This window comes from Triturus cristatus, chromosome 3_1 (assembly GCF_964204655.1).
Source record: "Triturus cristatus chromosome 3_1, aTriCri1.1, whole genome shotgun sequence".
NCBI lineage: Eukaryota > Metazoa > Chordata > Amphibia > Caudata > Salamandridae > Triturus > Triturus cristatus.
In genome coordinates, this window is record NC_140583.1 from 242,556,734 (window position 1) to 242,572,577 (window position 15,844).

Sequence of the window (15,844 nt, forward strand, 5' to 3'; positions counted from 1 at the left end):
ACACCACAGATCAGTGTGGGTTAAGCGCCAACTGCTCAACAATGACAACAGTCTACCTACCGCTTATTATGGACAAATATCACCATTAAAAAAAGTGAGATTACTTTGCTATTATGGATTTATCTAGCCTACTCCACAGAGTTGATCACCACAGACTTTGGATCAAATCAGGGTCTTGGGTCATCTTTAGCTAGTTTACTGAAAGTAATAACAGAGTTATCAACAGAATTGGAAGAGTATTGACACAGTGCCAAAATGAAAATATCTCTAAAATAACTGTTGTTGATTAGTTAAAATAGGGGTGCTCGTTTGCACCCTTGCTGTATTCATTATACTTAGTAGGTCTTCATTAACCTGGTGAGGCTATGTTCCTTATTAGATTGCTACATGATTGTCCTCATATGCCAGAAGATACAAATCTGGCCTTCCCTGAGATGAGTTGAAGAAAAATTATGGAGAGCCTGTGTGTCATCGAGAACTAGAATTTCTACTAAGGCTATCCACCTGAATTCGAGGATGGTGAGATTATTACACCTGGGGTACACTATTGTGATTATGGTTTCCTATATATCAAGACCTTCCAGACCTACTGTAAGTTTATTATGCATGATTAATTAAAACCGTTGCATACACATAATAAAATTCTGTAGTAATACAATCAGTAAAAACAGTGTTTAAAAGGTCAAAGTGCATTATTTTAAAACTCACACTTGGACTTGCGCTCTTCAACAATTCTAAAGTGCTTTGTGCATCAGGAAGAGCTGGACTAATGGGCGCTGTGCCAATTTAAGCAACCATCGTTATATGTTCTATTAAAATGTACATATTTTTGTGCTTACAATCTTCGTCAGTGGCAAGAGCTTGCAAGGACAAGCAATGGTGACAGACCGGTCCAGCTATTTTTTATTTAGCCGATGTCCACTTGGATGTTTAAGTCTCACAGTTAATATGTCAAAGAATGTTGTAAGCCAGCAGTTTAACTGTGTCTCAGCCGGGTTAAAGCACAGTTTTACTGCCTGCCTGCAAGTCCTGATGCCGATCTGCTTAAATATTGGTCGAAGTAGGGTTCTTCCTATGTCCTTTAAGTTGGGGCAGATGCAGATGACGTGCACCAGATCTTCATTCCCTCTTTCGCATAAACAGCAGGACTGCGGTCCTGATCTCCTTTCCCATGGCGGAAAGTGTGGAAGGGTCTGTAAGATGCCCAGTTGCAACTTATTTTTCTTTTGTCCTTGTTTTGACTCCCACTTTCAAGTAGGATTGTGGCTTGACAGCTTCATAGTCGCTAAGCACTATCCAACCATGAGCCCTTCTGGCTAGTCTTACCTTGTCTTCTAGAACGGATACCATTTTTTGAAATTTTGAAATTCTGGTGGTCTGTGGGTGTTTTCCAAAGGTCAGTCAGTCCCAAATGCTTTAGGGAGTCAAACAGGTACTTCCTAGCAGGTGATTTTTCATTGTGAGACGGCTCACTCCAAAGGTGCGAATTTTACGAATGCGCCTCTGCGCTACGTATCTTGTGCCAGCTTTTTATGTACGCGCCTCTCCTTTCCACTAATTGTTTTTGAAGCCCAAACTCTAGGCGTATTTGGGCGGGTGGGACATATTTGGGGAGGTGAAAAATAGCTCTGTATGTGTTGGCTATTACTTTGTCCAATGCCAGTGCGTCTCTCCCTTTTAACGATTTACTCCCATACGTTAGTGCTGGTTGTTGTTTTGCACGTATCACCTGCAGTAAGGGATCGAAGGTTAGGTCGGGCAGCATTTTTTCAGGGGCTTCATCGCTGGGTAGGTCATAGTGCCCGTCCTACGTAGGGATTTCAGACCTACTGAAAAACCCAACTCACGCCAAAGGACAGACACTACTAGTTCTTACTAATTTAATGGATTCCTTGTCCTCATAATTCCAACATGCTCCTAAATACTTCCTGCTCGCAGCTCAAAATATGGTTTAGCTTTACCCTCAGCTTGCTTTTGTGCCAAAAATTCAAGTTTGATCTTAATCATTATAAAGGCTAACTCCAGGCTGTTGTTCAGCTGCACTAATCATAAAGCATTTTGATCTGTGAACAAATATGCTGTCTGAGCAGAGCGTTTTAATGCATTTTTAAAACGAGTGGCATTCAAGATAGAAAATGCTTGTAGTCGGGCCCCATTTACTGTTGCAACAAATCAATTAAATATTTGTACATGCCCAACCAGGACACAAATCATGGCTTAGTTTCATGCCCTGCTCCACTTTCAATCCCCCCGCAAAACAAAAAAATTAGCACTGTTTATTAGTAAACAAATATCTACATTTTCTGGTGCCTTAACACTGTTTGATCATGACAGGGTTTTCTATTGGGTTTACATTTTTTATTCTTTTTTAACATTATGAATTTCAATTTTATAGAATTATTTTATTTTGATAGAGTTTAACGTATATTATAATGTAGTGAATATTTTATTTCCTGTGAAATCAAGTATAACTAATAATAAAAAAAAAAAAGAGGGCACACTATGAACCTCAGCCAGTGAAGAAATGCTGCTATCTTTATAAGCCGGGTCTCCAATTTTTTTTGCTATTGTGAGACAGCATATTAAGTCGCATCTAACTCTTGACTGCCGTTAGACAGTTGACAAACATACTGTAGGTGTTGACAATATTCCCTATCTGCAGAGTTGCTGCAATTTGTTTTTGCCTTTTTACTGAACCTCTCTCTGCTGGGTATAGAACTCTGTGCACGTCACCCCTGCTAAACAGAGGCAAAGAGCCTCATCCTCATTTCAATATAGTTCAATTGGTATACTCCTGATTGCCATATTTAACATACCTATAAGTCCCTGGTTTACAGTAGAAGGTGTACCCATGGCTTGTAAGTTACACGTCACCAAGTGGACTGCAGCACCCAATGTGCCATCCACTATAGTCTCAATGGCAGCATGACTGCAGACTGTCAGTAGTCCCCCGGCATTGCTGGTTTTGACTGCAAATTCGGACGGCCAATGTAACATCATTTTGCAGGGGTAAGCTTTCCATTAAAAAAAAGTATAAGTAAGGCTCCCAGTGTTCCATTTTTGCCGATTTCTACAGATAGACAAAAAAACAACTATTTTCCATCCTGTATTTATTTTTTAATACGGAAAAATAACAGATAATAGGTTTTCTTTTGGACGATTCTCACTACTATCAATCATGAGTGCTTGGTCAATAGCTGTGCAGACTGACAGGAAGGGGAGCTACAAATATATATATATAATTTTCTGATAAAGATAAAACAGCAAAAGTTCAGATGCTTAAGCTGTCCTCCTGACGTGCTCAGTGTTGATGAATGTGTCCTGTATCACTTCTCCAGAACCTTGACCACACTGCGCGCATTCTCATAGGCGAGGCCGGAGAAGCGCTTGATTTCTCCACACCCCGCTAGGTGGCGAATGGCAGGCTTACTGATCTCTGGATGTTGTCCTGAAGCACCTTCCTGTGCCTCCTGGTGACCCTTTCGCCAAGGCCCTTTCCTCCTTCACTGCGTACAGAAGTAAGAAAGGAAATGCTTTCAGATGGCTGTATTGGGGGGAGGAGAGGTGGCGTAGCCAGCGAACAGGTGGGTTCCTGTTTGAGAGAGCTCGGCTCACCCAAGCAGGCAATCTGCCAGAAACCGCAGCTCTCCGGACTCATCGACCAGGGATGAGCTCTGCAGGCGGCCAACACTGCTCCGAACGGCCCCGGAGCAGCGGCGCACAGTAAGCAGCTAAACAGCTGCTGAACAGAGGAGAGGGGCAGGACCGCTGCAGCCGGGGGTGAACGGGGCCAAAGAGAAGCCAGGAAGCAGGCTCGCTGTGTGAGTGTACCTGCGTAACCGCCCACCATCAATGAGGTACGGGGAGCGGCCCAGCGGCCCACCCGAGGGACGTCTCCTCTACTCATCCCCGGTCAGGGAGGACTGGGCGTGGTACACTGGACAGGGGCCCACGAGTGACGCCAGTTTGGAGAGTCTGCATGGCGTGTGATGACTCCGTTGAGGCCCTGGCCGCACAAGTGAACAATGGAGGAGGTGCCCCCCGGAGGTTTATGGAGGCCCGGGGGTGAGTGGCCCTATAGAACCACCGCTGAAACAGCTGAGCCTCCGCCAAAGTCGGAAGGGCCTACTGGGTCGTGAGATGAGACCGTGGCTGCCTGGACGCCAGTGAGTGAGTGAACACTGCGGATGGCACAGATTGATCGGGTCGTGGCCATCACTGTTTGGCCTGTCTGATCCCTGCATATAGCTGTGCCAACCCTGCGAAGGGGCATGGGAACAATGGAGGCCACCTAGAGAGTTGCTGCCAGATGAGTGGGGTCCAAAAGGGATCCTTGCTATAGGCACCTGGACCTGTGTGAGATACAAAGCTGTCACACTCACAATAAGAGTCTCCCCCCGCTAGGGTCTAGAATTCAGTGTGGACCTTGGAAATTTGAACGAGACTGGGTGCTGACCCTCTGCGGGGGTGAATCCAAGACACTAGAAGTCACCAAGGGCAATTTATTTTCCTTCTCTAAATGAGGATACCCCAAGTGTCTGGTGGAAGCTAACTCACATCGGGCGGCGCCTGACGCTCAGTGGGGGGTGGGGGCAATCGAGCTTTGGGGCGGGAGAGAGGTGACTCAGCAGGTTCAAACAGAGGGGTGCCCTTAGCCAGCTGCAACAAAACTCACCTTTACTTTGCTTGGGCTTCACTAGCCCCTCTCCCCCCCAATGCCTGTGGGGGCCGTAGAGGGCCCCCAAACTACCACAAGATGAGGCACCGAGTTCTGTACAACCTCCTAGCGTTGACCAGGGGAGACACTTATAGAATCCGCTAACCTCTTCTACACAAGGTGTGGGAAGTGGGGCACAGCTAGACATGTAGAACTGGGCAACCCGCTCGACTCCCAGCAGGTGTGACTACTGGTCCTCCGTGTCAGGGGAGGCGGGCGTCGCTGGGTGGACCCCACTCGATTCATATTGACATTGTAACAAACAACGATCCCCTCTAACTGTACCATGGCAAGAGACAAGCCGGCAGATGCCGCTTCCAAAACAGAAAATCAATAAATTATCCAAACACAGTGCTCCTGCTGGTGAGGCCGGTGCTGCTGGGGGCGGCCCCTTGTCAGATTACAACGCACAAACATCTCCCATACTGCACGCAATTCAAGCCCTCAAGGTCACCTTGGAAGGCAAGATAGGGAACTAAAGGTCGACCTGGCGTTAATCAGACAAGGCCTTCAAAACACTACTCTGAGTCACTGAAGTGGGGGGCAAGTTGCCTGAGACTGAAAATGCAGTTAAATTCCATGAAGAACACTTGGTGACTGCAATGCCTAGTAGGACGACTGGAGTCCCGCGCCAACAGAAGGAAGGCCTAGAAGCAACAATTTGCGCATGGTAGGAACCCCCGAAGGAGATGAGAGGACCACACCTACCTAGTTTATGTACGACTGGTTGCTGAGTTGGGTCCCTATGGATGAGGTATGGAACTGCTTTCATCATAGAGCAGGCACATAGAATTTTGATAGCTAAATCCCCAGTGGGCATCCCTCCCTTGTCCATTCATCGTGCGGTTACTCAACTATGCTGATTGGGTCTCTGTTCTCAGGGCAGCACGCAGGGCCGACTAGCTGTTCTATCCATCCTCCCCTATGATGTTTTTCCCAGATTATACCCTGAAAGTGCAGCAGCAAAGGCACTCCTAAGAAGCAAAGCAAAAACTGAGGGCCATGGAAATCACCTACATGATTCTGTTCTCAGCTCGTGTAAAGGTCATCTTACAGGGCAAGTTCTTTTTCTGCACCTGCGCGCCATGAGAGGTATTTGACCTGTTTTAATTACATTTTGGCAGTCCACTCGGCACCCCTTTACATTGTCCTGCTCCCTGCTGACGAGAGGCAACTACCTCGAAACACGTGTCCAGGGATGGCTAAATGCAACACATACTTTTTTCTTTTTACACATCGTGGCATAGGCGTACCCGCCGTCGCCACTACATTCACCTCAGTCCTTTGGGGCAACTTGCTGGTGTGACGAGCAGTGTGCGACCAACTTGTGTTCAAATTATTACGGCTCCCGTGAGCTATCGGGCTGACGAGCCCTGGTTCTGCACCTGCGCGCCATGAGAGGTATTTGACCTGTTTTAATTACATTTTGGCAGTCCACTCGGCACCCCTTTACATTGTCCTGCTCCCTGCTGACGAGAGGCAACTACCTCGAAACACGTGTCCAGGGATGGCTAAATGCAACACATACTTTTTTCTTTTTACACATCGTGGCATAGGCGTACCCGCCGTCGCCACTACATTCACCTCAGTCCTTTGGGGCAACTTGCTGGTGTGACGAGCAGTGTGCGACCAACTTGTGTTCAAATTATTACGGCTCCCGTGAGCTATCGGGCTGACGAGCCCTGGTTCTGCACCTGCGCGCCATGAGAGGTATTTGACCTGTTTTAATTACATTTTGGCAGTCCACTCGGCACCCCTTTACATTGTCCTGCTCCCTGCTGACGAGAGGCAACTACCTCGAAACACGTGTCCAGGGATGGCTAAATGCAACACATACTTTTTTCTTTTTACACATCGTGGCATAGGCGTACCCGCCGTCGCCACTACATTCACCTCAGTCCTTTGGGGTAACTTGCTGGTGTGACGAGCAGTGTGCGACCAACTTGTGTTCAAATTATTACGGCTCCCGTGAGCTATCGGGCTGACGAGCCCTGGTTCTGCACCTGCGCGCCATGAGAGGTATTTGACCTGTTTTAATTACATTTTGGTAGTCCACTCGGCACCCCTTTACATTGTCCTGCTCCCTGCTGACGAGAGGCAACTACCTCGAAACACGTGTCCAGGGATGGCTAAATGCAACACATACTTTTTTCTTTTTACACATCGTGGCATAGGCGTACCCGCCGTCGCCACTACATTCACCTCAGTCCTTTGGGGCAACTTGCTGGTGTGACGAGCAGTGTGCGACCAACTTGTGTTCAAATTATTACGGCTCCCGTGAGCTATCGGGCTGACGAGCCCTGGTTCTGCACCTGCGCGCCATGAGAGGTATTTGACCTGTTTTAATTACATTTTGGCAGTCCACTCGGCACCCCTTTACATTGTCCTGCTCCCTGCTGACGAGAGGCAACTACCTCGAAACACGTGTCCAGGGATGGCTAAATGCAACACATACTTTTTTCTTTTTACACATCGTGGCATAGGCGTACCCGCCGTCGCCACTACATTCACCTCAGTCCTTTGGGGCAACTTGCTGGTGTGACGAGCAGTGTGCGACCAACTTGTGTTCAAATTATTACGGCTCCCGTGAGCTATCGGGCTGACGAGCCCTGGTTCTGCACCTGCGCGCCATGAGAGGTATTTGACCTGTTTTAATTACATTTTGGCAGTCCACTCGGCACCCCTTTACATTGTCCTGCTCCCTGCTGACGAGAGGCAACTACCTCGAAACACGTGTCCAGGGATGGCTAAATGCAACACATACTTTTTTCTTTTTACACATCGTGGCATAGGCGTACCCGCCGTCGCCACTACATTCACCTCAGTCCTTTGGGGCAACTTGCTGGTGTGACGAGCAGTGTGCGACCAACTTGTGTTCAAGTTCTTTTTCTTCGACACACCCCTGAGGTGATCTGGGACTGGATAGAGGAGTCCCCCACATAGCACATCGGCGATCCTTCACTCCCGAGGGGGTGGGGGGAGGTCATGGAGGGCCTTCGAAAGAATGGCGACCAGCTTTGAGGAAAAGACTGCGCTGCAGGGAGCGGAGTGCCCAGTCCCTGGGTACTGAGTGCCCCGGCATATAAGAAGACTCTGCTGTACTGGCAGACTAACCTGTCGTACAAACTGACAGCAACGATACCTTACAGGTACCACCAGACACTCCGTGCAGCGATTAATTGGACACAGGCTGTGGGTGCTTAGTAGTATGAACCATATCCGCATGTATGTATCGCAACGTTTTTAGTAGGGTCTCTCACATTTCTTTGAGTTGGCGATGGCTTTAGTTGGGGGGTGGGGGGGGAGGAGGGAGGTTAGACGGTAGGGGTGATACATATCACACGTTAGCCCTGTTGGCTTAGGTCCCTAGTAGCATTACAACTGTAACTTCCAGGTCAATAGATATGGGGAAGGTTCTGGGGTATTGTTTCTGATCTTTTTTCAGGTGGTGGTAGCGGGTGCGCAGCAGACACACGAGACGCTTATACACACCCACAGACAGTTAGAAATGGCTGATTCATCTAATAAGAAGGCTAATACGCAGAGGCATGTAATCCTAGGTACGCTTAAAGTCATTGCCTGAAATGTTAATGGGATGCAAGACAAAATCAAGAGGGGGAGCAGTTCTAAAAGCAGCTTCATGGACCGACGCAGACATAGTGATGCTTCAGGAAACCCATTTACTGGGCAATATGTGCTCAAGTGTACCACTCAGAATTTCACAGGTGTACCGGGTACGGCCATCTTAAGCAAAAGACTCACATTCTTGGTTGTCTCTAAGTCAGGATTCTCCAAAGTTGTTCCTGGAGGGCCAGATCCATGCCAGATTTGTAAGATTATTGCATTTATCAAAATGGAGATATGATAAAAATGTGGACCGACTCTGGAGAACCCTGCTCTAAGGTATGGCACGATGGGTTGGTCCAATGAGTGGCGGTAACAGGCACCTTACACGGTCTCCCAATCTCCTTGATTTGTGTGTATACCACTCCACCCTCGACATCTGATTTTTTTGGCTAAACTGGGCGACTTCATAATGGAGCTCCTGGAAGCCCTGTGGCTACTGGGCAGGACCTCAAAGGGGTGTGCGAAACGAGTCTCGATCACTACTCGACTCCCATGGATGTTGGTCGTAGCCAGTCACCTCTCTCAGTCATGTGAACAACTTGACTCTGATGTGGGGACAGTACACCACCCAGGGGAGAGTTAATATACCTTTTACTCAGGGACCCACCAATCTTTTTCATGCGTCGGCGTGAAGGCCATCAGGTTCTAGATCTTAAACTGCTGCTTCAGGTCCTCTCCGATCACTCACCAATGGCGATAGACCTAGCTTGGGGCCTGAAGAGGGTGGTGATGGGCTGGCGACTGGATTGTTGGAGCCTTCAAATAGAAAAATGTAGGGAAATGTGTGAACAGGTGTGCCAACGATTCCTTCCTGAAAATAAAGGATCTGTTATTTCCCAGGGGAAGCTACCGTAAGGGGAGACATTAATAGCTATTCCAAAAACCGAAAAGACTAGGCCTGGCAGAAGATCATAGACTTTGAGGAACGAAAATGCAACCTCGAGGACCCTTATATGGCATTGATGCAGGACTCCCTTTTACGGGATTCGCAGCACACACAGACACTACTTCGGCAGGAGCTCACACAAGAATCAAAGGAGGCATGGCTGGCCACTCGTAGCAGAATTTATCAATGGGGCAACAGGGCCAGTAAGATTCTACACTGGCAGTGCACTCCTAGAGAGACCGGGGCCCGGTGACTTATTTGGTGGCTGAGGCTGGCTCACTAGTGATTGGGAGTGAGCCTATTGCGCGTCCCTTCACATCCTACTATCAGTAGTTGTATAATGCCGACCCTTTGAGCAGACTTCCATAAATTTGCGCTGGACCTGCCGATGCCTCGTCTGTCCCCTGAGGAACGCGAATCCTTGGAGACTGATGTCACCTGCGAGCTGCACGCAGCTTTGGCACAGCTACAAGCAGGTAAGTTGCCTGGACATAATGGCTTCTAGGCAGAGTTCTGGTACTTGGTGTGGTCTCAGATGGGTCCTCTGCTATTGGAGAGACCTACAGACCATAGAACTGCAGAAACAGTTGTGATTCCAAAACCGGGTACAGAGCGCATGCACTGGGAGGACTTTTGGCAGATCTCGCTGTCAAATTCAAAGGTGAAAATTTCAGCCAAGATGTTGGCAACCCGACTAGCAGCAGTTCTCACCCGCCTGGTCCACCAGGACCAGTCCGGGTTTATGCCTCACCAGGCCACTAGGTACAACTTGAGGCGAGTGAACAACGCAAACGAGTAGAGCAAGACCTACCGTGGCCAAAGGGCCCTGCTCTCAATTGATTTTAGGAAGGCCTTCGACTCAGTGGACTGGGAATACTAATCGCATTCTTGCCTCGCGTGGGGTTCGGACCAAAGTTTATTGGCTATGTGCACTTACTATACACTAATCTTAAGGCCAGGATGTGTGTTGGGGGGGTGACTTCGGAGTGGTTCCCAATAGCACGAGGCACCCGTCAGGGTTGCTCTTTATCACCCTTGCTGTTCAATGTAGTGATTGAGCCCCGGGCACCCTGGGTGCGAGTTGATGTATTGTTCCGGGGCTTTCAGTGGACCTTTGAGGTCAGCAACAATCTTGCTTTATGCTAACGACGTCCTGCTGTCTTATTATCCCAGCTGGATGGCCTTGCGAGAGACTTGGGCGCTCTGCTATTTTTAAAATGTTCTCTTTGCAGTGCCTCCTCTACCAACTACAAAACCACCTGTTCCCAGTAGATAAGGCCTTCTTCATCAAGGTGAATGCTCAAATTAGAACACTTAGTGGAGTTGGTCCACCCCGATTAGCCCTGGAAAAATGTTGTCAACCGGTTTACGAGGGAGAAATAGCTAATATGTATGACTAAGTGGCACACTTGCTTATAGTGAATGAATGGTGGTTTGGGGGATTCAATGAACCGGCATATACAGTGGAGGGATGGCGATTGGTAAAAACCTTCCACATCTACCTTATGGCAGTGTTGCATTGAAGACCCTCCAGCCCGCCACACAAGTGGTGCTTGGGGTCTGGACCCCAGATATCAAATGCAAAGGATGGGCTGGTAGGTTGACGCTAGAGGCTCCACTGTGGCGGGATACTCGGCTCCCACAAGTCATGCCCTACATGTTTTTTCTGCCTGGAACACCATAGATATTTTCCACACTGGGGGGCATGATTCACAGCAAGACGCTCAAGTCTTTTCAAGACTTGCAGGTAGAATATGATTTGCACAGTACACAGTTCTTCCGCTACCTGCAGCTTCGCCATACACTTTTACCATTTATACAGTCAGAGGAGACCATTCCCGAATTCTCCTGAATGGAAGCAAAAAATTCTTCTTACAGACATCAAAGACCATAAACTGTCTGAGATCTATAAACAGCTTTTGCGTAATCTGACAGAACCAATGGTGGCGGTGAGGAGGGTGTGGGAGGGGGAGAGGGAGCTGGACGACGACGATTGGAGGTAGGCAGTGGAGGTCCCTAGGGAGGCAGTAAGGGCATTCCAATTTGACTGATACAGCTGAAGTTGCTCAACCAAGTTTACCTCACCAGAACTCAGCTACATTACATGAGCCTGATAGCCATGGGAAAATGCCTTAGGTGAGAAGGTTGAAGGGTGTGTTGGGCTGGAATATCCCTCAGGACCTCAAACTTATCCTTTTACATGTCACAGATGACTTGGGGAGTAATCAATATCGGGGGGGGGGGGGCTTGTTTTTTGCCAAAAGGGATATTGCAAGAATATGGAAGTGCACGACATTCCTCCCCCCCTCCCGCCCATAGAGACTTGGGCTAAGGGTATAGATTAATGTATGGGACTGGAGTGCCTGATTTACTTGGCAAGGAGATGAAACACTATAAAATCTGGAAAGAATGGGCCGGGCACAATGGCAAAAAGTTGGCACCATGCACAGACAGGCTATGGTCCACTTTCAGAGATACAAGCCTACGAAGCCTTGACACACGCAGCTCACACGCGGGATGAAAGGCTTGCTACATAGTTCAGTGCTATTATGCCATGTTTTTCTGCACTGTTGCTTTACTGCTCTATTGTCATACTGCATATGATGATGTGTCCTGTACCTATGCCAAGCGCAGTGCGCCACTACTCATTTTGTTTTTAAAAATCAATTAAGATGTTAAAAAAAAAAAAAAAAAAAGATGGGTGCATTGACTGTTCATTTAAAAAGCGATGAAAATGTTTTTTTGTATTGGTTAAGTAAATGTGGAACTATACACGCTGCAGTTTAATTTTTTTAATTAAGATAAATGCAGATAAAATAAGCTACAAATAAATATAGCTAAATACGGACAGAAATGTCAAGTGGCGCATTTAAGCAGGGTGCATGGTATTTTGAACTAGAATATGTAAGAATTTAATGTTAAACATGTCCTTACAGTGAAAATGCCCTCAAAGCTATTGTTTTTGTGAAGTCCGATTTCTTCTAAATATTACTGAAATGTAACTTTCAAAAAGTTGCCCTGCCTGAAGCCCTGGAAGCTAAAACATCATTTTGTTCTCCCACTTTGCCAGTAATTAGCATTTAAATAGGTATGAATGAGCTGTAAACTTGCTCCCAGGAGCTAAACAATAGGCTCGCCTAAATGGGCAGAGATCACCCCTCCGGACCTGATAGAGTAGGCAGGGGAGAGGGGGGCTGGGAGGATCCCATTCAACAATAAAGTGTCAAGTCCTATTTGACAGGTCTGCTGAACCTTTTCATCTGACGTTTGGGCTCACTTCAAAGATGCCATTTTAGTGTCTTCATGCCCAATCACAGTGGGCCTGTTGACATTACAGTGCCACAGCTGGTTTGAAAGATCTGGTAGGTTTACATATAACAGTTGCGGCACACTTCAAAGGAAGAAACAAAGTGCCAAAACAATGTGTGTGTATCCACTGTCTGGTTGTTGAAAGATCAGCTTTATTACATTAGACTTCTGTCTCTGAGGTTGTTGCGGGTACAAGGACAATAACAGACTGGAGTTTGGTATTAGATCTGGGATAACACTAGGATTAAAATAGTACACCCCCTTCCCTCCACCCTCCCTCTCCCGCACACCAGCCTTCTGGGTCTATGTGAGGCCAAAGACTTCAGCCATCTAGAAAATGCCCAAAGTGGGTAGGGTTACCCCTGGGAACCTTTACCCCATTTCTTAGGGTGTCCACAGGGGCCATTCCTAACCACTACCTTGAGTCAGGAATAAATGTGGCACCCCAGGCACCCACTGCGGAATATTCTTAGACCTGTGGAAGATCAGAAGAGGACTGAGCCTGCAGTCGGAGACCCGAGAAGAGCCTAGAAGACTGGACATGCTCTCCCTCCTGTACCCAGGACAAAGTGGATTCCCAGGGTTATAAGATTGATCTCCTTTTACAGCTACAGGGATACAACGAGCTGCAAGATGCCTTTTCCTGCAACTGCACAGCAGCAATAGGACCTAGACTGGACCCTCCTGTAGACCACCGTCTGCCTCTGTGTGAGTTTCTAAGTGCCGCCCATGAGATCCTCGGAGGAGGGGAGGGTGTTTAGAAGTGTATTCTCATGATTTTTGTATCTAACCCAAGCTGCATCACAGTCAGCATTAAATTGCAAATAGATCCTGCAATACCACGACCATTGACCATCTTTGACAATTTACACTTCTTGGGTCTAGTTCTACTTAAAAAATTAAATCTACGGTGCCCCTCTTTGGATTTTCGTCATTTTGTTTATTACATTTTGCTCTTTTTTTCAATTTTTGTTTTTTTATTGGTTAGTATTTTGACATTATTACAGTTTTATTACTGCATAAATATTTTACAACCTCCAAGTTAAGCTTGTCAACTGTGTGCCATTCCTACCAGGGAGATGAGCAAAGGTTAATTTAGTAACTCAAGTCGTCCACTCAGACAAGGACTGTGATTATTATTTATAACCCAATTTCTTACAATAGGTTACATCACCAATGTTGACTCTAACTGTTTTGTCATATAGATTATAATTCTTTCCTCCTCTCACCCTTTGTGGCATTGTAGGCATTCCAGTCTCCCCAACCTTTATCTCCCTTTTAAACTTTGTCCCAGAGCACTTGCAAAATGGCATGCAGCACGATGTATTGTAAAAAAAGTTGCCCCCCTCCTCCAAAATTATATTTAATAATTTACTTACCTTGGTACATGAATCAAGATTAATCTTAAACACATTGGAGTTTTAGGCTTCTTGGGTATTCAGTAACATATACTCACCTATGAAATCTTCTATCACTAGGACAATGATGGGTTAGGGACTTTGCATGATTCACAGGGGGAGCAATGCTCAAAATACACCTGCTGACAACATCCTTGCAGTGGGGACTAATTGGCCTTGACAATTAAAGCATCAACCAAGTATACAGAACATATGCCTTAGAAGTTCATATGCACACGTTCGCTTAAAGGGAGGCACTCCAGTAAAGAAACAAGGCAGTGGGTAAAAGTCTGGCAATAACCATGCAGACACGCTAGAGTGAGCTATGCCCATCAACATTGGAAAAGGTTTTACTCCTACTAGCACAGGCATAATGTCTTGCCAGTGGACCACATCTCCTTATTAGGCCATGACACACCCCAACCATGATCGTTATAATTCTTCCTCCTTGGTTGTGTGCTACAGTGGGCACTTGAAACGACTCGTATTTAAGCTTCTGTAAACAGGATGACGTAAGAATTTCGGCTAGCCCAGCTGGCTTATGGATGAGTTGCACACATTTACAGTACAGTTGCTCATCAAAAGAATACTCAATTACAACAGGCTCTCACCTCCGTTGTTAATGATCCTGTTCAATCTTAAATGCAAAACATGACATGAGATTAAAGTATTATTCAATTAAAAACATGATGACACTTGAAATAGACAATAAGAGATTGCAACTCAGATGGTGCTACTTTGCTAAATAAAAGGCAACTTTTCAAATACATAATTGCGTGCCTTAGCAATTCTACATTCTGAGAAATGACTTGCACACTGCACACGATAGACTTAATATATACAAACCTCTGTGGTGTGTATGAAGCAAGATGTTCCACCTGACCTCCAGCAATGATTATGCTTTTTTCATTCAGTGGGTCGATAACACGTTGAAGAAATCGTGGTGCTCCTTCCTTCCAAGTATTGTACCCAAACATAAGTACGACACGAAGATCTTGATTATTCTTAAGTCCTATAGTGAAGCCAAAAAATATTTGACAACTGAATATTTGTACAAGACTTAAGAACCAAGCAATATCTCTGGTACCAGTGTATGAGAAATTCAATGAAAAAAATAACAAAGGTTAAAGTGATGTCATAGTTAGTTGTAAATCTTAGTTTAAATAGAACGGTTTAAAAAAAAATCAACACTGAAATTTCAACAGCTATTGTCATTTCAAGTAACTAACTATTGACCCCGCCCTGCATAATGTTATCAAAAGAGGTCAGTTCTGTTGTCATCAGTAATGTAATCAATGATGTCACAGAACATGTCATGAGTGTTGTAATATGTGGGGTCATGAGCAGTGCATGGCGAGAGTGAGAGTTGTTTGAAATACCCTACTAAAGTTATTAGCAAACCAAAAAATGCTCTTCCTCATAATATATATAAATAAAAAATGTATCGCAAGTCCGTGCGCTCTCAGGTACACCAACGAACACCATCCAGAGTGAAAACAAACAGGTTTATTTACACAACGCGTTTCAACTGCTTCCGCAGCCTTGGTCACGTGTATTACAAGTGCGCAATCGTATTAACGTCTCATATAGCAACCGATATTGGGGTGCCGCTCGAGGATTGTTACCTGGCTGTTGGTCCCTGGGGCATAGCGCTTTCAACGGACGCTGCATTTTGTAACCCATCACGCTGCCTGGAAGGTTATTTCCTGCCAAAGGGGAGACTCTGCTGTGACATCGAAGCACTCGGGACTGCGAGGACCAGGGGGCTGTGCGCGTAGCACATTGGCTGCACCTGGCCCTCTTCCCGACTCCTCCTCTATCCCCGCCCCATTCTTCTACATTACCACATTATCGCTCTCACGCGCTAGCGGGACGCGTGCGGGACGAGAGCCGGGGCGAAGACCGGGC

The 15,844-nt window shown here is 46.5% G+C and overlaps 1 protein-coding gene across 1 annotated transcript in view; it reads right to left on the bottom strand.

The window, feature by feature from the left end:
* FBXO22 (F-box protein 22) overlaps positions 1-15,844 on the bottom strand; it is a 285,060-nt gene that overhangs the window by 19,680 nt on the left and 249,536 nt on the right. The window contains exon 6 of the mRNA XM_085643778.1: positions 14,783-14,948. Coding sequence (XP_085499904.1) covers positions 14,783-14,948 — 166 coding nt within the window. The remainder of the gene's footprint in view (positions 1-14,782; positions 14,949-15,844) is intronic.